Source organism: Pongo abelii, chromosome 7 (genome assembly GCF_028885655.2).
Source record: "Pongo abelii isolate AG06213 chromosome 7, NHGRI_mPonAbe1-v2.0_pri, whole genome shotgun sequence".
Taxonomy (NCBI): domain Eukaryota; kingdom Metazoa; phylum Chordata; class Mammalia; order Primates; family Hominidae; genus Pongo; species Pongo abelii.
In genome coordinates, this window is record NC_071992.2 from 81,166,529 (window position 1) to 81,190,332 (window position 23,804).

At 40.6% G+C, this 23,804-nt stretch overlaps 1 protein-coding gene across 1 annotated transcript in view; it reads left to right on the forward strand.

Annotated features, from left to right (window-relative positions):
* DNAJC5B (DnaJ heat shock protein family (Hsp40) member C5 beta) overlaps window positions 1-23,804 on the forward strand; it is a 77,415-nt gene that overhangs the window by 23,078 nt on the left and 30,533 nt on the right. The window contains exon 3 of the mRNA XM_054561668.2: window positions 5,160-5,295. Within this exon, the coding sequence (XP_054417643.1) occupies window positions 5,177-5,295 (119 nt within the window). The 5' untranslated portion in view covers window positions 5,160-5,176. The remainder of the gene's footprint in view (window positions 1-5,159; window positions 5,296-23,804) is intronic.

The following is a 23,804-nucleotide window of genomic DNA, read 5'->3' on the forward strand; positions in this document are numbered from 1 at the left end:
CAGAGCTGCAGGGCCCCTCACATCCTGTAGCTGGACACAGTGCAAGTCTGCTTCAGTTCAGTGTCACCACTATTCAGAGTTCTTGTGAGGACTAGATGAGATACTAGTTGGGGGAAATTGTAAATTGTAAAGTATCTTAAAAATGTCAAGTGTTATTCAATATGACACTCTAGTAAGAACATGGGCTTTAGAACCAGACAGCTCTAAATTCGAAACTTGCCTGTGTGAACCTGGGCAAGTTGCTTTACTTCTGGGAGACTCACTTCTTTCATCCATAAAATGAGATTGCAAAGCAGAGAGGTATATGCCCGCTGCCCCTCGGGGGCTACAGGCCGCTTGTCTTCTAAAGACTTCATATGACAGCATTCATCACCATACCATGAACTTACCGTGGTCAAAACAGTGAAAGGCTGTCCAGTTCTCAGCCTTGGAAGCTCAACCAGCTGAGATGGCGGCAGCCAGAGAGCTGAAGGCCACACTCCCTGCAGCCATGTTCTCCGGATGGTGCACAAATTTTGGATGTCTGTTATTTTATGAAGGGAAACAGCTATCCTTGGATGAAGACCACTTGTGTCAGCGTGACCAATTCATGCCCTCCTTGTGGGTGGATCTCAGGGCAAGACAAATCAACAGATTCCAATTTATTCATTTACCAGGAGATAGAATTGACCCTGAGACCAGTGAAAAGAACTGAATCCATGTGACCAGTGCATTCTCTTCCTTGAGGAAGACTTATGTAGGATGCTAGATAATAACCGGAAGAAGACTTGACAGCATGGAGTTAGATGAGTCCAATGTTTAACAATGAGGGCCAAAATTGCTGGATGGGCTTCTCTCAAGAGCAACCGCCTGGCCAATGGGGCCTGAGTCCTTTCCCTCCTTCCTTGCAATAGCGCTTGGATGGCCCAGCCAGCATTGGCCTCCACATTTGTTTTTCTCTGGCTGCCCATGTCTGTTCATCCTCCTGAATAACTGACACAAGAAGAACCTGACACTGTCAGTTACGATTATGCAGTTAATCAGGTTCTATCAGGTCTTGCAGGCCCAGGAGCCATTTATCCCTTTAAGATGATTTTATAAGATAGCTTTTTCCTGATCCAGCATGCACTGATCTCCCATTTTAACTCTCAGAAAACCGTTTTATTTCTCTTACTCCTAAGCTTTTGGGGGTCCCTCTCTGATGCCCCCAAGTACTGATAACAGGATTAAATGATACGACATATGAAAGTTGTCTTTCTGGTGCATAGGAGGGGCTCAGCAAAGCCTAATTCCCTGTTCTCCTTCCCTTTCATGCAATATGACAGCTCTTAAGACTTTTATGGAACATAGCCCTGTGCTATGTCACTTGTATTTCAAAGATTAATAGAAAATAGGATTCCAGCCCCTGAGGAGCTCAGAGTATAGTGGTGCAGGGACATTTAAGTGAATAATGTTTTGTTGAGCATAAAAACCCTGTTGTTGCCAGGCCCACTGGCTGTGGGAATAAATGTGGTCTTCCTGGTATTCATGTATTCATTTTGCTATGCTGCTAGACCTCACCTGTACAAATACAGGGCCCCACCTCCTGCAGAATCCTCCCAAAGATGTGCCAGTGCTCAGAGAGAGTTGCAGAGAAGAGCTTTAGTGTCCACCCTTTATCACCATTATCTCCATTAGTATTAGTCCACACCATGCCCATTTTTAAATTTGAATCAATGATGTTTTCTTAACTCCAGCTAAAGTATATGCAAAGCAACCTGAAGGTCCCCCACATCCCACCACCCAGCTACCCACCCTCACTCTTCCTGCCCCTTGCTGGTACTGAGTCTTTCCTACCTTGTGATTCTGGAGCTTCCAAACACCCCAAATATTTCTGAGTATCCCTACGGGGTATTGCAAATGTTTTCTGTAATGACTCTGGGCCTTCTGCCACCAGCCCTTCTCCTATCAGGCCTGGGGGTCGGGGGAAGGGGCAGGCAACAGTGTCCCCTGACTGTCCACCACGTTCTCTGTCACTACTTTCTTTGTAGGAAAATGCTGGCCTAGCCTGGCCTGGGTGCTGCCTCTCCCTATGAAACAGTTTCAAAGTTGCAGATCTTTGTTCCCTTTAGTCTTTACAGAGGGCTCATGCAAACATCTCTTCAGTCTCTAAGTTCTCCCCTAGAGGAGCTCGAAAACACATTCTTGGGTAGGGCAGGGGACCAGTGGGCATCATCTGATCTAGACTCCCCTCATCTCTCTGAGCTAGATCCCAATCAAAATTTCCTCCCTCCTCTTTCAGCCACCAAACCCAGAAGTCCTATTTCATGTTGATATATGCAAATAGGTGACCAAGAGAGTCACTGGCCACCAAGGCCATACAGATCTGAGGTTAGACTTAGATAGAAGGGCAATAATAGAAAAATATGAACCAAGTTCTACTATAGAAGCAAGTGGTAGTCTTGCTTTCAGTTCAGGCTTCACCTTTTCTGCAAGGCCATCCCTCCCACTCTCACTCAAGTTAAGCACTTGCTCTTGAATCACCCAGTGGACATTTGCCAAATACCTAATATGTGCCAAGCACAAAGCGAGGCCTCTAATGGCATGATTCCCAAGCAGAATCCTGTCCTCTAGGAGATCCCTCGTCTGTTTGATCTCTATACTTGGTACTTCTCTGACCCTGAACACTAGTTTCATTTTTGGCTTATACATTTGGATCCCATATTAGTCTGCAACCCCTCTGAAGACCTAGCCCACACTTTAGGCTTCTGAATAAATACTGTCATCTGAATAACAACATTTTGGTCAATGTCAGACTACAGATACAATGGTAATCCCAGAAGATTGTAATGGAGTTGAAGAATTACCATTGCCTAGTGACACCATAGCTGTCATAATGTAGTGTGACACATGACTCATGTCTGTGAAAATGCTGGTGTAAACAAACCTACTGCATTGCTTGTTACATAAAAGTGTACAATGACCTAGGCCTTCATATTCACTCATCCCTTACTCACTGACTCAGAACAACTTCCAGTCCTTTGATCTCCATTTGTGGCCAGTGCCCTATACAGGTGTACCAATTTTTATCTTTTACACTACATTTTTACTGTAGCTTTTCTGTGTTTAGGTGTTAAAAAGTTGCCTACAATATTCAGTACAGTAACACACTGTACAGGTTTGTAGTCTACGAGCAATAGGCTATACCATATAGCCTTGGTGTGTAGTAGGCCCTACTATCTAGGTTTGTGTAAATACACTCCGTGATGTTCACACAATGACAAAATCTCCTAAAGATGCATTTCTTGGAACATAGCCTCATCGTTAAGTGGTGCATAACTGTAATTGAATTGTTGGCAGTGGGTGTTATCATAATCCGTGTAGTAGATTATCTACAGTAACCTGTATATCTCTTTCCTGGATTAGTGACAGCAAGATCCAAGTAGGAAGCAATCAAAGTGAGTGAGTCATAGAGCACGATGCTCACAGGCATGAAAATTATGCTTCTCTGTGCCTTGTTAAAATTGATTTTACAACTATCTGTTGATTTGTGGGAGTCATGACATCTCTTTTATTTTATGACATAGATGATAAAGAGGAAATACATTTTTCCCTCAAATTGAAACTATCAAAATGGTTTCTTTTGGATGTTGCATATAGAGAAAAATCGATAAAGCAGACATAACTCTTCTTATCTGTACTAGAAATGTCAACACAATACATTTGAATCTGTTGGGTTTGAATATCTTAGTTTATCACTATTATTTTCCCAAAGTATTCTTTCCCAAGTACCCAGAAGCCACATTCAACTTAAGGCAGAGTAGGTGCAGTGATTTAAGAAACATCCACAATAGTTAGTCTGGCTTGACGATGCTCAGGGAGCTGCCACTGGTGTTTAATTGAGAGACTATAATAGCACTTAGGAGTCCTGGTTGACAGTGACCAAAACCTAGCTGAAACACACAAGAAAAAGTATGCAAGTACATTCGTACATGGAGAGGAATTTTACTGGCTTAATCCAAGGAAGGGTTGATAGACAAACTGTTGTAGGGTAAGAGTTGCAGGTGCACCCAAGAACAACCGGAGCCAAGAACTGAACCCCACTGAGGCTCTCACTCTCTTTCACCCTCTCTTAATTCAGGCCAGCCAACAATACCCAAATGTTCAATTGTATAGGTTTCACCATCTGAGAGACAGTTCTATATTTTGAAAATTCTAGGGAAGGATTCTAATTGGTCTGGCTTGGGTCAGGTACTTCCTCCTGGTGGACTAACTGAGATCGGGTAAGGCTGAGGCAGGTCTCAGGAAAAGCACAAGTTGCAGTGGGGACCTATGCACTCCCCAGAAAAAGAAAAGATAAACAGCTAATAGGAAAGTTATCTACGACTATGATCTCTGGCCAGAACGCCCCAAAAGGCATTTGTTAGGATGGCCTAGATGGCCTCTAACTCTATATTCTGTAGTCCTAGGATTTGAATTATTTTGTTGATTTGTTCATTTATTTGACAAATAAAAATTGTGTATATTTATGGTGTACAGTGTGATGTTTTGACTTATGTGTACATACATGGTGGAATGGTTAAGGTAAGCTAATTAGCGTACACATTAGCTCATTTCTCATTTTGTTGTGTGGTGAGAACACTTAAAATCTACTCTCCTAGCGATTTTCACATACATATATAATATATTGTTATCAACTATTGTCACCAAGTTGTACAACAGATTTCTTGAACTTATTCCTCCTATTTAACTGAAATTTAGTATAATTTGGACAGCATCCCCCAGCCACTGCTTGCCCCATATCCACCACTTCCATTGCTGGCTAAATTTGGAAAATATATGAAAAACAAGTTAAGCAAATTCCAGAAAAAAATGAAAGACCAAAAAGCTCTACATTTGCCTAGCCTTTGAGGATTGATTCTCAACAATTCTGAATTCACTGGGTGTTTAGATGACATTTTGCTTCTATTTAACCATGTGGAGAAAGCCCTGTTCCATTTGCATGGCTGCCTGTATTCTTTAACACCCTGATTCAGAGCTCTGCTTTTGGCTCTCCTAACCCTTTTCTCTCCTCTTTTGGTAGTTGGTACACAAATATTCTTCAAATTGTCATTTTACAAAAGGTCAAAAATGAGCTGTCTTCCCCTTTAGAGAGTGGGAAGTAGTGTGCATAACCTTCATGGCTATTTTCTCCCCTTTAGTTTTGCAGCCTTAGAAAATGGCATGTAACACACCTAACCAAAGACAGCGGACTCTGTCAACAACAGGAGAAGCTCTATATGAAATTCTTGGTCTGCATAAGGGAGCATCAAATGAAGAAATTAAGAAAACCTACAGGTACGGGTTTCAATGGTGACATTTCTTCTGCTACTAGTGAGTTATTTTGTGACTGGCAGTTTCCTCCATTAAAGACATAAGCTTCTCGCTAAGACCAGGTAATCCAAATTTTAGATCCAATGTTCCCTGCTCTACAACATAGGAGTTAGGAATGGAAAGGCATGAGAGTGATTTTATGCAAGAACTCACTGATGATGCCGGGCCTTAGGAAAGGGCAGCCTGTGTCTTAGACCTGCAGTGAAAGAGAGAGAGAGAGAGAGAGAGAGAGAGAGAGAGAGAGATGAGTGAACCAACCACAACAAATCGCTGTCATTTTTTTTTTGTTTTTTTGACAGAGTCTCACTCTGTCGCCCAGGCTGGAGTGCAGTGGTGCAATCTTGGCTCACTGCAACCTCCACCTCCCAGGTTCAAGAGATTTTCTTTCTCAGCCTCCCAAGTAGCTGGGATTACAGACATGTGCCACAACGCCCAGCTAATTTTTTTTTTTTTTTTTTAGTAGAGACGGGGTTTCACCATGTTGGCCAGGCTGGTCTCGAACTCCTGACCTCAGGTGATCTGCCCACCTCGACCTCCCAAAGTGCTGGGATTACAGGCATGAGCCACTGCGCCCTGCCAATCGATGTCATTTAACCCATCTGATATAGCATCACTGAGTCAGAGGAATTCTTTTTTAATAAAAGGAGTTTGGTGGAATGCTGTATTTGTAAGCTATACTCCTCAAGTCCTTAATTTTGATCTTTTATGGTCTAGTTCCAAGGTAGTTATTTTTGGAAACTTTGAAATGTCTTTTTATTTTAAGTATCCAGGGAATAAAAAAATATTTAGGGAGAAATGCCATTACTACAACCCAAACGTATGAGAGAAGCTGTCTGAAAATTAAAGTCAAAGGGGCAAATCCCCAACTCAAAGCACAAAAAAATCATCTTCTTCTACACCGAAGTCTAGAAAGGCCTATCAGTGACAGAAGAAGCACTGGTTTGGGGCTTCCTACTCCAGGAGACTTTGTGCACTGGTGCTATAGTATGTCAGTCTTCTAAGAATTCCATGATGATTTTAATGAATTTCTCAAAACTCTGATATTTGTCCCACCTATAAGGCATGTAGCCTATCTGATACTTGTCTTGACAATATTTTGGGACCTCTTAGGGCATTTTGAGGTATTTAACTGTCTCTTGGCTAGTTGGAGGAAGAAAGATGTGTGGACCTTAACCACCTTCTGGACAGGGGAGCTGCTTTCAGAGAGAGAAAATCTTTCCAAGAGAGTGTTTGTTTGTTTGCTTGTTTGTTTAGAGATAGGGCCTCACTTCTGTCACCCAGGCTGGAGTGCAGTGGTCTGATCATAGCTCACTGCAGCCTCTAACTCCTGGGCTGAAGCAGTCCTCCCGCTTCAGCCTCCTGCGTAGCTAGGACTTCAGGCTAGCTACTCAGGCTATCAGGACCACCATGCCTCGCTAATTTTTTAAAATTACTTTTTTAAAAAGATGGAATCTTGTTTTGTTTTCCAGGCTGGTCTTGAACCCCTGACTTCAAGTAATCCTCCCATCTTGGCCTCCCAGAGTGCCAGGAGAGCTTTGACAGTTTCACATTGAAGTCTAAATTTGCTAAGACTCCGGCTCTTTCTTACATATAGTTTTAAGTAGACGAAACAACGAGAAACTTTTGACTTGTGATACTCTACCATGAAGGACATGGTGATAACAGAAATAGTGGAATAATTTGTGCTTGTAAACATTTAAGATTCACCTGTGGGTTTTGGTGACTGATGATTAAACTGTTTTCCAACTTGCAAAAAAAATGTTGAGCACAAAATTAGCTTATTGTAGAAAATTTGCAAACTACCAAAAATGAAGGCAATACCATTTATCCATAATCCTACCTCCAGTAATAATTATCATTAATATTTTGTTTCCTTCTGGTCTTTTTTTTCTATCTAGAAAAGACATTTAAAAATCAGGTTGTATTAGTCTATATTCTTCAACTACCTCTTTTTTTTTTTTTTTTTTTGAGATAGCGTTTCACTCTTGTTGCCCAGACTGGAGTGCAACGGCGCAATCTCTGCTCACTGCAACCTCCGCCTCCCGGGTTCAAGCAATTCTCCTGCCTCAGCCTCCCGAGTAGCTGGGATTACAGGTGCCTGTCACCATGCCTGGCTAATTTTGTATTTTTAATAGAGACGGGGTTTCTCCATGTTGGTCAGGCTGGTCTCTAACTCCCGACCTTAGGTGATCCTTCTGCCTCAGCCTCCCAAAGTGCTGGGATTACAGGCGTGAGCCACCGTGCCTGGTCTACTACCCTTTTTTTTTTTTTAACAAGGTCTTATCATGAAACTATCTTGATGTTATTAATTAGTCTGATTTTTAATGGCTGCGGCCTACGGTTATTCTGTAATTTATTTAGTCACATTGCAAGTTGTTATTGAGCATGTAAGTTCTTTTACTTATTCCTTATACTTAATATACATAGATTATAACACATATTTTCAATTACTTATTTTCTTATGAGGTATAAAGCTATGCCTTTACAGGAAAAAAAGAATCAAAATATAAATAAACTTTCAGATTTTAATCAGTTACTTCTTGATTTAGTCTTGAATTAGGTTTTTTAAACCTATGTGCTTTTTCTTACTGTACAGAAGTTTAAAATTAGGCAAATTTGTTAGTCATTTATGACTTTTGTTTTACCTATTATGGTTAAAAGACCTCTCGAAATTACAACACTGTAAAAATATTCACCTTATCTTCTTCTAGCACATTTATGATTTTGCTTTGACACTAAATCTTGATCCAATTGGAGTTTATTTTGGCATAAGGAATGAGGTAGAATTCCAGATCTGATTTTTTTCCAAATCCTTAGCCCACTAATACTTATTGAGTCTCTATTTTTATCTATTAATGGGAAATTCTCTGGGTTTGGGTTGGAACCTTCATCATGTGGCAAATTGTAGGAACTGAAATGCCTTTAAGAAGCATGTTTTGAAGAAAAAATGACAATGGTGTGAACAGCAATTTGGAACCAAATAGTTACATGAAAATGGTAGAGTCTGATAAAAGTCAATATCAATCTTCTAGTTTATATTTCCCTTAAGGTGCTAGGGAGAGAAAAGTCTTTGCTGTTCCATTTTGCCTTAGACCTATCCAGAGGCGTGTGCCTGGGAGCTGCCCACACCTGTTGGTGGACGTCCTTGGCTGAAGATCACTAAATTTCACTGAAGGCTTCAGGCTGGGACACTGTGCTGGGGTAGGGGAGGTGGGAGGGAATGCCATAATTGCACTGTCAGTTAATTTTTGTAATATCTACAAAAATGCTCCCCAAAATGGGGAGGGAAAAAAGTGACATCCAACTTCCTTGTAATTTTTAAAATCCACTTTACTTTACAAATGTGACTCTTAATTGTCTTTATTAATTTTGTAAGCCAAAATTTCAGGTCATATGTTAATTAAGTCATTAATTATGCTCAGTTGTTTGCAAGTTTAATAATTGCAACATAAAGTCTAGTGTCTTGCTATTAATTTTGTTTTAATGTCATACGAACATTATTTTTTCAGGTGATTAGGGTACTAGTATGCTACCAAAAGCATCTACTTCTCCCTAAATTACACATTTGTATTCTGCAAGTTATTCAAAATGTATGAGCAAGCTGGAAATCCACTGAGAATATTATTCTTATATTGTAGGATCTGGATCAAAGCAGCCACAATATAGTGAAATTAAAAGTCAGTGAAATTTAATAAAATTAACAGCTGTTGAATCCATACACCACTTGGCCACTGTTATAATATTTGGCTGTGCTCTTGAAAACAAGGCTAAGTTAGAAGACTTCTTTCTTCTTTTGCATTTTATTTTTAAAAAGATAATCTTTCATTTGATTAAAAGGAAAACAGGTATATAAAAAAGTCTTTCTCTTACCTCATTTCCCCCAAGTCACTTCCCCAGGGGAAACAATATTATCAATTCTTTGTATACCCTTCTAGAGAGATCTTATGTCTAAATAAGCATATATAGGCCAGGCACGGTGGCTCACACCTGTAATCCCAGCACTTTGGGAGGCCAAGGCGGGTGGATGGATCACTTGAGGTCAGGAGTTTGAGACCAGCCTGGCCAACATGGCGAAACCCCATCTCTACTAAAAATAAAAAATTAGCTGGGCGTGGTGACACATGCCTGTAATCTCAGCTGCTCGGGAGGCTGAGGCACTAGAATCGCTTGAACCTGGGAGGCAGAGGTTGCAGTGAGCCTAGAGCCGAGCTCATGCTGCTGTACTCCAGCCTGGGTGACAGAATGAGACTGTGTCTTGGAATAAATAAATAAATAAATAAATAAATAAGCATATATTCAGAACTTCCAGTCTAAGCAAGATGATGTAGACTTTTCTCTTCCCTGCTAAGCACAACTAAAAACCTTAGAAATAACACAAGAGACAACCAAAAGAGAACTCTGAAAGGTAGAAAGAGAAAGGTTAACTGGGTCAGAAATCCCAGGTCACAGCAGCAGGGCATTTTATAATCCCCTCCACTCCAACCTAACAAAAGATAACCCAGGCCCAGCTTTTCCCAATACTCAATCTAGCAGGAGAAGGCATCCAGGTAGTCTTATTCTTCCTCCAAATTGAACAGAAATCCTGCCAACAACATTAGACAAGACCCACAGAAACAGCAAGGGGCACCAACTGGAAGCTCCCCATCAACATCTTGCCGGGAAATGCTGTCTTTTCCCACCACCAGTCTGGGACTCCTCTCTCTCACCTAGAGACCCCACTTGACAGAGGAAATTAGTAGGGGGATTCCACCACAAGCACCCAGCCCAGGAATGCTTTTGTCCCCACAGGCTGGAGAATCCCTTCACCTAAAGTCACCTGACTCCTCAGCTACTACCAACAAGGAGTGTTGGGAGCCTCAGAAGCAGGAGACAAACCAAACAAACCAAGAAGCACCGTAAAGACTCTGAAAAGTAGATTGTTATTGGAACCACTCACAAAAGTAGGCTAGAACCTGCATGCTAAACCTAAAGAAGGGGACTGCCTGCTAAAATAAAACAATTTAAATAGAACCCAGAATCTCCCAACATGATAGCCAAAATATCCAGATACAAACAAATCACTCACCCTACAAAGAAGCAAGAAAATCACAACTTGAATAAGCAAAGACAATCAGCTAACTCCTGTGCTGAGATGAACCAGATGTTGCAACTATCTGAAAAGCATTTTAAAGTAACCATCATAGGCCGGGCGCGGTGGCTCTCGCCTGTAATCCCAGCACTTTGGGAGGCCGAGGCGGGCGGATCACGAGGTCAGGAGATTGAGACCATCCTGGCTAACACAGTGAAACCCCGTCTCTACTAAAAACACAAAAATTAGCCGGGCTTAGTGGCAGGCGCCTGTAGTCCCAGCTACTCAGGAGGCTGAGGCAGGAGAATGGCGTGAACCCGGGAGGCGGAGCTTGCAGTGAGCCGAGATCGCGCCAATGCGCTCTAGCCTGGGCGACAGAGCAAGACTCCGTCTCAAAAAATAAATAAATAAATAAATACATAAATACATAAACCATCATAAAAAATTCAACAAGTAATGACAAATTCTCTTGAAGCAAGTAAAAAAAATGGAAATTCTCAGTGAAGAAATAGGAATTAACAAAAAAGAACGAAATAGGAATTAACAAAAAAGAACCAAATGGAAACTATAGAACGAAAAAATAACATAAATAATAAAACTAACTGGATGAGCTTAATAGTACAGTGGAGATGACAGAGAATAGAAATTGAGGACAGATCAATAGAATGTTCCCGATCTGAACAACCGATAAACAATAAACTGAAAACAGAGTCTCAGAAACCTGTGGGACAATAACAAAGATCCAACATGTATAGCATTGACATCCTAGAAGGAGAAGAGTGAAACAATGGGACTAAAAGAGTACTCAAAGAAGTAATGGCTGGAAATTCCCCACATTTGGCAAAAGATAGAAACCTACAGATTCAAGAGGCTGAGAGAACTCCGACAGGATAAACCCAAAGCAATCAATGCCAAGAAACATTATAATTAAACTTCTGGAAACTACAGACAAAGAAAAAAATTTGAAAGCAGCCAGGGAGAAACAATGCATGGCCAAACACCCATTTGAATGGCAGCATATTTCTCATCTAAAGCAACAGAAACCCAAAGGAAGTGACAAAACATTTTTCAAGTGATGAAAGAGAAGAACTGTCAACAGAAAATTCTGTATCTGGTGAAACTATATTTCAGGAGTGAATGGGGAAATACGTTCTCACATAAACGGAATCTAAAAGAATTGTCACTAGCAGATCTCCTCTTAAAGAATGGCTAAAGGAAGTTCTTCAAAAGAAAGGAAATGATAAAGGAAGGATCTTAGACGATCAGGAAGAAGAACAAGGGAGAAAGCAGAAATATGGGTAAATACAAAAGACTATCCTTTTCCTCGTGAGTGTTCTAAATTATGTATGATGATTGAGACAAAATGTATAATACCATCTGAAACTCAAGACAATGACATTTAAAAATGGGAGGATAAAGTAGCCAAAGTGGGAGTAAGGTTTGCACCTTCACTCAAACTGATATCAATAAATTGTGATGTCACACATGCGTACACATATATAATACCGAGTCACTGGGAAACCCATATAAAATAATACACTCCAAAACACCACAAATAAATCAACATGGAATCCTAAAAATGTTCAAATAACCCATAGGAAGGCAAGAAAAAAGAACCAGAAGAATGAGAAACAAATGAAACCAACAGAAAATTTAAAATCTATTTCAGCAGCCTACCATCTCCCCAATTGTCCAATTCCCATTATCTAAAACTTGTAGCCTTAAACCCTCACATAATAATTATATTGTGTAAACATCCTGAGCATATATGTTATATTTTCCTTTCTTCTACACATGGTGGTGTGAAGGAAAGAATAAGGGAGAAAGCAGAAATATGGGTAAATACAAAAGACTATCCTTTTCCTCGTGAGTGGTGTGTGTCCTCCCACCCTCAATGTTGGAGTGTTCTCCCTCCTAGCCTGTACTTTGTATTCCCTTAACAATATATCTTAAAGATAATTCCAAGGAATGATCAGTTCATGAAAGGTTTTCTCATTCTTTTCATGTTACCATGTAGTATTCCACGACATGGATGTCCCATGACTTACTTAGTTTCCTATTGATAGATATTCAGGTTGTTTCCCATCAAGTCTGTCTTTTTTTTTGTTTAAAGGCTGTCTTTTTAAAACCAACTTTTTGCTTCTCGGAGAGGGAAACCCCATAGTCCAGAAAGGTAGATAGAGGTGGGGAAAGGGAAACAATCTTGGTTCCTGATCCCTTTTCAATATTTGCATGTCCTGATCCCAAACTCCTGGAGCAAAGATCTCACGGACCCAGCCAGATCAGATGCCCATTCATGTCTAACTAGCTCTGATTCAGGGAATCACAACTTCCCACTATCACTTAGCAAGGAGGTGTGATCCAACTTTTACCAGAAGGGAATGGGACAGTGTTCTCTAAAAAAGGGGACAAAGTTGGAAAAGAAATTTTCAGTATCTCCAGTTCTTCATTCTTTTACAGAATTAACCATAAAGCAGCCTCAAAGACCTATCTCAGTCCCTCCCGTGTCAATTTGTAGATCTTTATCATAGAGTCTTCCTGTGAATAAAGCCCCTTTTTCCTCTGTCATCTGAAACTCAACCATACTTCATTAGTCAGCTGATAAAATGGAGTCCCCAGCTACCTCAAAGGAGAGTCCCCAGCTGAGAAAGGTGACAAGAGGAAGGCTTTTACTGTGCCAATCCATCAGGTATTGAAGCTGTGCCTTATTGACATTTTGTGAAGAGAAATGAGATCTTTTTTTTTTCAAGGGATGTCAAGCTCTTTGTGGCAAAGCACAGTGAAAATATCAGGTACTACTGTGGATGAACAAATATCCAAGTCTAAAATTATCCTGCCCTTTAGTGCTGCTGTTTAAAAACCATTTATCTAGCATAAGATGAATTTGTGATCCGAGTCAAAAGTGACATATCACAGGGTGAAACTCATGGTATGGTCTCATCCAGGGCCTTCATTATGGAATAAATCTGCCTTTAGTATTGCATAATCATCCCAAAGGGGTTGAAGTCTAAGGCTTATTTAATCCAATTTTATCGTTGCTTCATCATGTCACTTAATCTGACCAGTGTTTGCATGAGATAAGCAAATATTTTACCTGCTTCTCCCACTGCCTAAAAGTCTTAAGTCTCCCCTTATCATGCTGCCTGAAGGAGACTTATTTGAGTTAATCTTTTAAATTCAGATAGGCCTAGAAGAAGTTATCCATCATTCATACATTTGCCTGAACTTTAAACTGGCATGTCTTGCCTTTCCACCTAATTTAGATATTGCTCCAAGAGCCAACAGGAATTTTGAGTTAGAAAACTAGTATAGGAGGTGAGGAGGAGGGAGAGTCACTAGTGGACGGTGGGATGATTGAAGAGTTGGGGAGATAGGAGACTGCTGAAATAAGAAACTCAAAGCTTTTTCTCTACATAACCTCAATACTCAGGCTCAAGACCCTTTCAAGTGACTTGAGAACTTGGGTTCACTGCAGAGTCTCTGCTGTCCTTCTTCTAGGGGTCTCCTATGCGGAAGTCTCCCAGGGCATGGGAGCCAGTTCATCTCCATGTAGTGGCATTGTCCACCAAGCCATGTTGCCACCCTGTAGCTGATGCTGCTTTGCCATTTGTTGGGTGGGCATGCCCACAGTCACTGCTAGACATAACCCTGGGTGCTAGACTTTGCTGCTGTAGCTCCCCTGCCACTCAGCTGCATCACCCTGCCAGGCATGGTAGGCACAGAAGGTGCTCCTTGCCAACCTCTCAGTCCCCAAGTCCTCTGACCACTCCTTCAGGCCCAGAAGCCTCTTCTGCTGTTTACCTTGAGAGCCGAGGGAGCACCAAAGCCTGCTGGGCTGTACCTCTGGCAGGGTTGAGGTTGGGCATAGCAGATGGCTCCCTCCCTCCTCTTTGTGATATGCTCTGTTAGAGCCCCCTGTGAGTTCAAAGCATGGTAGAAAAGCTCCTTCCAGTTTTCCTTGTAGCTCTCTTTTTCTCTAGGACCCAGACACATGCTCAGGGGGTGAGCCAGACACTAGCAGTAATGTCACTCTGCTTAGACTCTAGATCTCATCCAACAGACCCCCCTCCTCCTGTGTCAAGGTCATCGCACCTGGCTCTTTCCTAAGATGCATTCTTTTCCAGAAGATTCTACAGTTCCCTCCCCAGACTAAGAGAGGTTTCTGTCAGGCTGTACCACTGGTTCTTTAGACTTACCCAGCTGGGGCTGCCACAGCCGTGGCTTGTATTCCTTTCTGGAAGCCTCTTCAGCTCTGTGAGACTTCTGAGAGGCCACGGGCACCAGCTTTTCAAACACATCCTGATGTGCCCTAACCCTGTGCAGTGAACAATGGGTGACAATGACTCAAAGAGCGGCCCTACCGTATTCCTGCAGCAAGTCCACCTGATTCTGTGTTGAAGTGGATAAATAAAGTGTGTCATTTTACTGTTTGTTGCTCAGCAAGAACTGTGGGTGTGTGATTAGGTTTCCTCTTTTCTTGTTGGCACATAAAGGACCTTCACTCCAAAGTCATTAGATTGTTAATCCATACTGCTACCTAATGATAGCAGAAGCTAAGAAGGCTGATCAGAGCATGTAGCAACCACCAGTATGTCTAGAGTCTCTGACACTATCAATGGCTTTATACCAGCAAGTCTTGTTCATTATTCAACGAATATGTATTGAGCACCACCTCTGTGTTGGCCACTGTCCTAGGTAAAATAGCAGTGAACAAAACAGACCTGCTTCCTTAAACCTGTTTTAAATAGGGCCAGAGGAAGGGGGAGGCTTAATAATGAACAAATAAGTAAGACACACAGCATATCAGATTTTGCTAAATGCTAGGAAGAAAAGCAGAAGAGGGTAGGGAGTGTTAGGAGTATGCTGGAAGTTCTACATTCTCTTTGAGATGTTCACATAAACACTAAAATCACTCCATTGAAGTGTATTCTAAATATAATGTAGCAGTTAAGAGCACAGGGTATTTCTGAGTGTGGTGGTGCTTGCCTATAGTCCTAGCTACTCAGGAGGCTAAGGTGGGAGGGTCTCTTAAGCCCAGGAGTTTGAGGCTGTAGTATGCTATGACTGAGCCTGTGAATAGCCACTGCACTCCAGCCTGGGCAACACAGCAAGATCCCATATCTAAAAATGAATGCAAGATATTCAGAAAGACCTGAATTCAACTCACTTTTCTCAGCCTCACTCTCTTCATAAGTAAAGTGCAGATAATGATCCAATCTCAGAGGGTTGTGGAGGATTACATGAGATGATGCATGCAAAATGCTTAGCCAAGTCTGGCACATGGGTACTGGGTGCTAAAAAGAATACACAAGGGCCTGAGAACCAACAGGTTCTCATACAGAATGGCAGTTTCCAAACTCAGCTAGGGCACGGGCGCAGGGTGAAGTGCCAAGAAGTGTTGAGTGTGTGAATGAGAAAGAATGGAGAGAGAGAGTGTGTGTGTGTGTGTGTGTGTGTGTGTGTGTGTGTGTATGGGGGTATTTAGATTATGTGACATTTAGATTCCATTGAATACATTTAAAATAATGTTACAACTGTTTTATTTTAACATGCTGATGTTTATAATATGCTGAAAATTACATTCTTTGCATCTGTTTAATCTTATAAAAATTTTTAGATACCAAATTTAAAATGTTGAAGGGACACAGTTTCTCAATATTATTTTAAGAGGTGTCTAAGCAAAAAGAACTTAACTGGGGGTGGGGAGGACAGAAGAAACCCAAACATCCCACCGAGAGTGATGACAAGAAGACATTCAGGTGGCTTCGGGGAGTGGCAGCCTGTGGGGGCGCAGCCGAGCCCCTTCCTGAGGGCTTTTATTTGCTTCCTGGCCCACTGCGCTGTCCCAGCAGAGCACTGCAGCCTCACAGACAGTAGTTCCCTTGCTGCTTTTCTGCCTCTCCCATTCTATCAGTTCCTTGAGGGCAGACACTGTGCCTGGTCTCTCATTGTACTTCCAGCCCTAGCACCATGCTAGTATTTGTTGAATGCAAAAAAGAATTAGAAAATAGAAAATATCTGTTTTCTCCCTGATTATAGTCTCAGCTTCTTCGGGACCATTTCTCAAATAATTAGTTTGGTCACTTTGCTGAACAGGGAATTATTCACTGACACGATAAACAGAGGAGAGGCAGATCAGCAAGGAAAGATACTAGCTTCCATCTGGGATCCAGAGCATTTCGTATGATTCTGGGACCTTCAAGTGAAAAGTAGTTAGGGGATAAGTAAAGGAAAACAGTAAAAAAACAGCCAGGTATGCAATTTAGAGAATGTGTCTTCAGTGTTTAAAATCTTATTTGTAACATAAGCATTGGTTTTTATTTACACTAATACGTACATTTTTGAAGTGAGCTAGAAACAAGATTAAGATGCCCCAAAGTGAGGATGACTGGTTTCTCTGGCATGTTGGGTGCAAGAGCCTAACAAAATGCTGGGTAAGAAATCATGCAAAGATCTAGCTCTTCCTTGGCTTTTTAGAGAGCCACAAAATTGGAGTGAGGCTGGGTGTGGTGGCTGTTGCCTGTAATCTCAGTAATTTAGGAGGCTGAAGTGGGAGGATCAATTGAGCCCAGGAGTTTGAGGCTGCAGTGAGCTATGATCATGCCACTGCACTCCAGCCTGGGTGACAGAGCGAGATCCTGTCTCTAAACAAAACAAAACCTTAAATAGATATTAACTTATAGACAGGCTTGGTGGCATGTGCCTGTGGTCCTAGCTATTTGGGAGGCTAAGGTGGGAGGAGCTCTTGAGCCCAGGAGTTTGAGGCTGCAGTGATCCATGATTGCACCACTGCACTCCAGCCTACGTGGCAGAGTGAGACCCTGACTCTAAAAAAAAAAAAAAAATTCAAAGTGAACTAGTTTTGCACATTAGCACTTGGGTCTCTGTGCCTCATGGATAGGCTTAATTCCTTCTTGTTGACAAGGTACCAAGTATTCTGATTCACATGACAGCAGAAGACTCAGTTGACTCTTCTTTTTCATTTGACTTCACATGGAATTTTCTAGAAATTATCTTCCGGTTCTGCAGAAATGAGTTGCCTCAGAGTAGACCAAAGTGAGGCAAATTCTGTTTTCAAAAGGAGCAGAAAAGAGTGCCATTTCCATAATGATCTGTGGCAACCCCAATCTGTGGTGCTTTCACCCATCTTTATTAGCAATTATAGGTGAAAACAGAGACTGCTTATGAATAAAGTGTAAATGTCAGGGGAATGCATAGTTAATAGAAGAATTGTAAATATTTACAAGGCAGAGTGATGATTCAAGCTCACAAGATTAATTGACATTAATCTCTATCAAGCACTAATTTGCTTCCTGAGTTCTAAAACCTTCCACTGAAAAGAAGAGTATGTGAGGCCATACTCATAGCCCACTTGGAAGAGTTGTCTTCAGGTGGGCTGCATAACCTCCCTTCTCCCTCGTCAAGTCTTTCACTTAATCGGGCCTCTTAGTTCTTCATGCAGTACCAATCTCAGTCATTGCTGGGTGCCGGAGTCATTATGATCCATAACTTTTTCACTCACTCATTCACTCAATATCTATTTAGTATTGGATAATTATTTATATTATACTATGAGAGATGAATATACATATAATATTCATTGTATTCATTAATATGGACCCTATGCTCAAGTTCATCTATCCCACTCATTATACTCTCCCTTGTTTTGCTTGTCTTTGAGACATATCTTTTCAACCTTATTAAATTTTACTCTATGTAGTAAACTCTTTAAATTTACTGGCTCTGGTTTGCATGGTTGTGCAATCTTCTCCAGCAATGCTGGTCAGCAGAGAAACAGGAGTGGAATTAGTGGGTGGCTAATGTCATCTTCTTGGGGGTGAAACAGGAAATCAGAATGATTAAGAAATTGAGTAAGATGGTTTGAGTAGCATTCAAGTGCATGAACACAAGATTCAGCCTGTACAGTTAAGGAAATTGTCAGTGAGACTGCCAGTCTAGAAAAATAGGTCCTATTAGGTTTAGAAAGTGAGTTTGGGGAAAAATGGGTTTAGGAAGAATAAGAAAGTGAGAGCTTGACATAAAGATCAGAGGATAATGCTGTTTGTTTTTGCACTGAGAAAACTGAAAGACTAGAGACACTGGGAGCCTGAAAAGAGCTATTGGCCGGGACTGCTTCTGAAAACTACCAGGACCTGCTTGGAGCTTTGTCACTGGAACTTAAGCCAGGAGCCAGCAGGAGGAAGGCCTAGAGAGAGCAAGTGCTTGCTGAGAGCTTTGACTAGAACCAGTGGTGCGAGCTGCTATTGAAAGTAGGAGACAAGATATCAGGCGGAGGAAGTCTATACAGCCATTTCTCCTACACTCTAGTCTTATCCTCCCTTGACCTTCTAGTTCAGTAGAGATTGCTGGCCTGAATAAAAACCACAAATGTAAAATTTCCCCCAGGAAACATAATAAAGTTAGATGCCCAGAAACTTTTATTGGGAGCTTGGGCCAGATACAGATATTTTGAGCTGTATGCAGCCTACAGATTCTGAGTGAGCTGTGGGCTGGTAGGTTGTTGGAAAAGGATTATATTATACAGTACACAGAAATCTTAGTGGCTTGCTAAAAGCTGTCAGTGACCCACTGGTGTCAGAAGTTCAGGTCCTCATCCCCTAAAGTAGTGCCTTATGATTGGTGTTGGACGTGTATCTTATCTACTGTGTTTGCACAAATATCCCAGTTCCTTCTACCTTACTAGGGAGGGTAATGAACTGGCTCTTAATCAGCCATAGGAAAAAACTGTAGTGACCAGAAAGCTACCTAAAAAAAAGATTAAGTATTGTTGTACTTTTAATCCTTACATTTAAAAAATCAAGTATAATTCCTCATAAAGTCAATACACATTCTAGTAAAAATGAGGGAAAATACTTGTCATGCAATGATTGAGACACAGTGGTTTCACCATCTCCACTACCACTAGAGGTCAGCACTTGACTCTCCATATGGTTCTGTATGAGGGAAAAGACCAATTCTCTGAAACAGCTCATCATCTACGGTTCCTATTGTTATCTCATGCCATCTGTCTTGAATCACAAAGGTGACTGCATCCCAGAAAATGACAGAACACTCAAACAATGGTTGGGGTGAGTTGCTCAGATATTCCATCTGCAAATGTGAGAAAATCATAGGATTGTGTAATGTGGCCTTCAGTGTGTCCTCAGTGGGGCCTTGCTGGTCAAAGTACTTGAATCATGTACTATGGTAGCAGGTGTTTCAGAAATAATTACACAGCAGGGGTAGCACTGGCATCACAATCTGCAATTTGAAACCAAATGGTGCCCTGAGCTTTCTATTCTGTCCCTTATGAAGGACAGAGACTAATCCTAGGCCCAGTGGCTCCTGAGTCCCTGAGCCTTGCTAGCATTCTCAGCCACATACTGTACTCAAGCTTCTTGTGGGAGGGCAGTTGTACTAGGTGCAAGTGCATGAAGTGGTTATAGGGGGTTTGAGGGATTCAGGGGCTGATCAAGAGAAAAGATATGACCACAAGAGGCAGTAACACATAATAAGCTTTGTTGGTGCTTGGGTGCTTCGATATGGCTGTGTGAGAGGGGCCCTCACAGCATAAGACTGCCCAGGGGCTTTCAGTGAAGGGGCTCCATCCGGGAGAGGAGGGTGAGGGAACTTCTAAGGAAGAGGGGGTCAAAACAGGGGCTTATGGGTCTAGTTACGTCATCCAGCAGCATAGCAGGTCTTTGAGTCAGAGAGGTCCAAAGAGCTATAAAAGCTTGAGGTCTTATAACCACAAAGCTCTATCTTATCAAAAGCCAGCAGAAGCGGAGTGAGGTTTTGCAGGGTAGGTAAAACAGACTGGCTCTACGTGGCTGGAAATCTGATAGTTGGGCTATTTTTTAGATAATTGGATGGGTTAAATAGACATTTCTCAAAAGAAGATATACAAATAGCCAACAAACATATTTAAAAATGCTCAACATCACTAATCATCAGGGAAATGCAAACTAAAACCACAATGAGATATCACCTTACTCCTGCAAGAATGGCCGTTATTAAAAAGTCAAAAAACAATAAATGTTGGCACAGGTGTGGTGAAAAAGGAATGCTTATACATTACTGGTGGGAATGTAAATTAGTACAACCACTGTGGAAGACAGCATTGAGATTTCTTAAAGATCTAAAAATAGACCTACCATTTGATCCAGCAATCTCACTACTGAGTATCTACACAAAGGGAAATAACACAATATATCAAAAAGACATGTTCATGCATGTACTTATTGCAGCATAATTCACGATTGCAAAGATACAGAACCAACCTAAGTGCCCATTGACCAATGAGTGGCTAAAGAAAATGTGATATATATACATCATGGAATACTACTCAGCTATAAAAAAGAGAAAAATAATGTCTTTTGCAGCAACTTGGGTGGAGCTGGAGGCCATTATTCTAAATAGATAACTCAGGAATTGAAACCAAAACACTGTATGCTGTCACTTATAAGCTAAGCTATGGGTACACAAAGGCATACAGGGTGACATAAGGGACTTCAGAGACTCAGAAGGGGGAGGGTGGAAGGGGGTGAGGGATAAAAAACTACAATGTATACTACTCAGGTGTCGGATGCACTAAAATCTCAGACTTCACCACTATACAATTCATCCATGTAACCAAAAACCACCTGTACTCCAAAAGCTATTGAAATTTTAAAAATATTTAAGAATAAATACATAAACAGTTAGATGTGTAAAAACCTGACTTTGGTGCTGGCAGGCTTTTGAGCTACTGGGTTTCATCCTGCAGTGAAGAAATTTTTAAAAAGCTAGGGGCCAATACACAGAGGCTGTCTTTGGCTCATTTGTGTAACAGCATGTAAGGCCTTTGGTGGGATTAACATACAGTTGAAAGAAGACAACAAAGACATAAGTGATCATCAGGAGTTTCCTGGTTCTCACTGACTAGGTAATTTGTAGCGATTGTTCCTCCTGCTGACAGCAACTAGAAAAACTGAAAGAACACACCCCCCACCCCCCGCACCCCACCTCCCACTGCCCCCCCCATATCTTAAAAGCATTTGAGAGTAAAGAATTACTGCTAACTGGGCCCTGATCTTGGAGGACAGAAGCTGAAAGGCTAAGCAGGACTTTAAAAAACAGCCCTACAGACAAAAAAAGGAGAAAACTTGGACACTAGTCCAACAAGGATGAAGGTCCTGCAATTTTATTGAGATTCTGAAGTGCTGTAATCCAGGAGAAAGGGTAAACTAGAAGGAAATCTTCTGTGGTTGACAATTACTTTGGTGGTCGTCAACAACCATGCCCGCTGGTTTTCATGTCCTTGTGTTATAAGTCATGAATCTGGGATGGCTCTCTGACTCAATTTAACCCATAGAATATGGCAGAAGTGATGCTGTGCCTAAATATTAAAAAGGTCTACCAGTTTCTGCTTTTGTTTTAAGCTAGCCACCATTCAAGAAATTTAATTACCCCAAGACCATCTTGTTGTGAGAAGCCTTATCTAGCCATGAGGAAAAGCCACATGGAGAACAGAGTTCCCCAGACAGCAGCCCTAGCTCAGCTCCCAACCACAGTCAGCACCAACTTATCGGCATATATGTGAAGCCATCTTGGGAGCATATCCATCAGCTCCAATGAAGTTTCCTCAGCCAATGCCAAGCAGAGCTCAAAATTGTCCCCACCAAGTTCTGCTCAATGACAACATTTGAGCAATTAAATAAAATTCTCATTGTTTTAAGTTACTAAACTTTAAACTTTATGTAGCTTGTTACAGAGAAATAAATAATAGGAACACCAGTTTTGTATGGACTGCAACTGAACTTTGAGTCATCTGGGTAGCCAAGGAAACCTTGATCTTTAATATTGGATTAAGATGATCTTAGTTTTGCAAAGACCACAGAAATCTGAAAATAGGAAATAAAAACACTTTCTGGTTTAAGATAATATCTTCTTAGTCCTCAAATTATTTCTTAAATATGTTTTAATGCAATGTTTGCCACAGAGATAAGCATACAAATCAAGACAATATGAACAAGATTTAGCAGAAATAATAGGAACAGAGCCATGAGAATTTTAGACATTTGAATGATCAGATACAGATCTTAAAATAACTATCTATGACCAAGAAGATAAAATACGAGACTGAGAATTTTTTTAAAAAATCCTGAAAATTATGGAAAGGGATATTTCAGATTTGCAAAAGAAATAGAAACTCTACAACAGAAAATACAACCACCAAAGGAAAAAACCCAAAGGTAGGTTTTATCAGGTTAGAGAGTTGACTGGAAGATAGCTCAGAAGAAAATACCAAGGAAGAATTACAAAAAGATGGAAAATGAAAAAAGATTTAAAAATAGAAGATTTATTAACAAGATAAAAACGAAGTTTCATTAACAAGAAAGAATTACAAAAGGATGGAAAATGGAAAAAGATAAAAAACATAGAAGATTTATTAAGTTAGATATAAGCAAGTGGAGTCTAAAAAGGAGAGTAGAAAGAGAATGGGAAAAAGCCATTTGAAAAAACAACATGTTGATTTTCCAGGTTCATGAAAGATATTAAACCACATATACTCAATAAAAGCAAGCAAAATAAAGACAAAGAACTCTATACCCAGGCATATCACAGGAAAACTTCCAGAATCTAAACATGTAAAGCCTTTATAGCAACCAGAGGAAAAAATACGTTATTACTTTTAAAGCACAACAATTAGGCTTACAGCTGATTTTTCAACCAAGGTAACAGAAGCCAGAAGACAGAGGACAAAAGTCTTCAATATGGTGAAAGAAGGTAACTGATAACCTACAATTCTACATCCAGGGAAATTTTCAAAATTGAGGTGAAATAAAAACTTATTGTTTTTTAAAAGAAAACTGTGGATTAATCCCCAGTGGATTTGAAAAGAATGATAAAAGAATACATAATTTCTAAACCAACAGGGAAAAAAAGTAGAGTAATGAGAAATTAATCCAACAAGAAGGCAAGAAAGGAAAGGGAAAAGAAATATGAGTATATTTTAGAAAGGACAAATAGAATATGGTGACTAAACCTGAAAAATATCAGAAATTATATTAAAAATAAATATAGACCAAATGCTTCAATTAAAAGAAAAAAGTCACTCTGAATAAAAAACTGACATCATATGGTTTTTACAAAAGACATATCTAATATTTAAGAATACAGAAAATTTGAAAATAAAAGGAGGGGCAAAGATGCTATGCAGATGCTTACCAAAAGAAAGCTGTATAGCTTTATTAAAATTAAAATGAAGACAGAAAGCATTACTACAGATAAAGAGGGATACTTCATAATGATAAAAATTTGACACCCTCCAAAGTCTAAACCAGGAAGAAGTCGAATCCCTGAATAAACCAATAACAAGTTCTGAAATTGAGACAGTAATTAATAGCCTACTAACCAAAGAAAG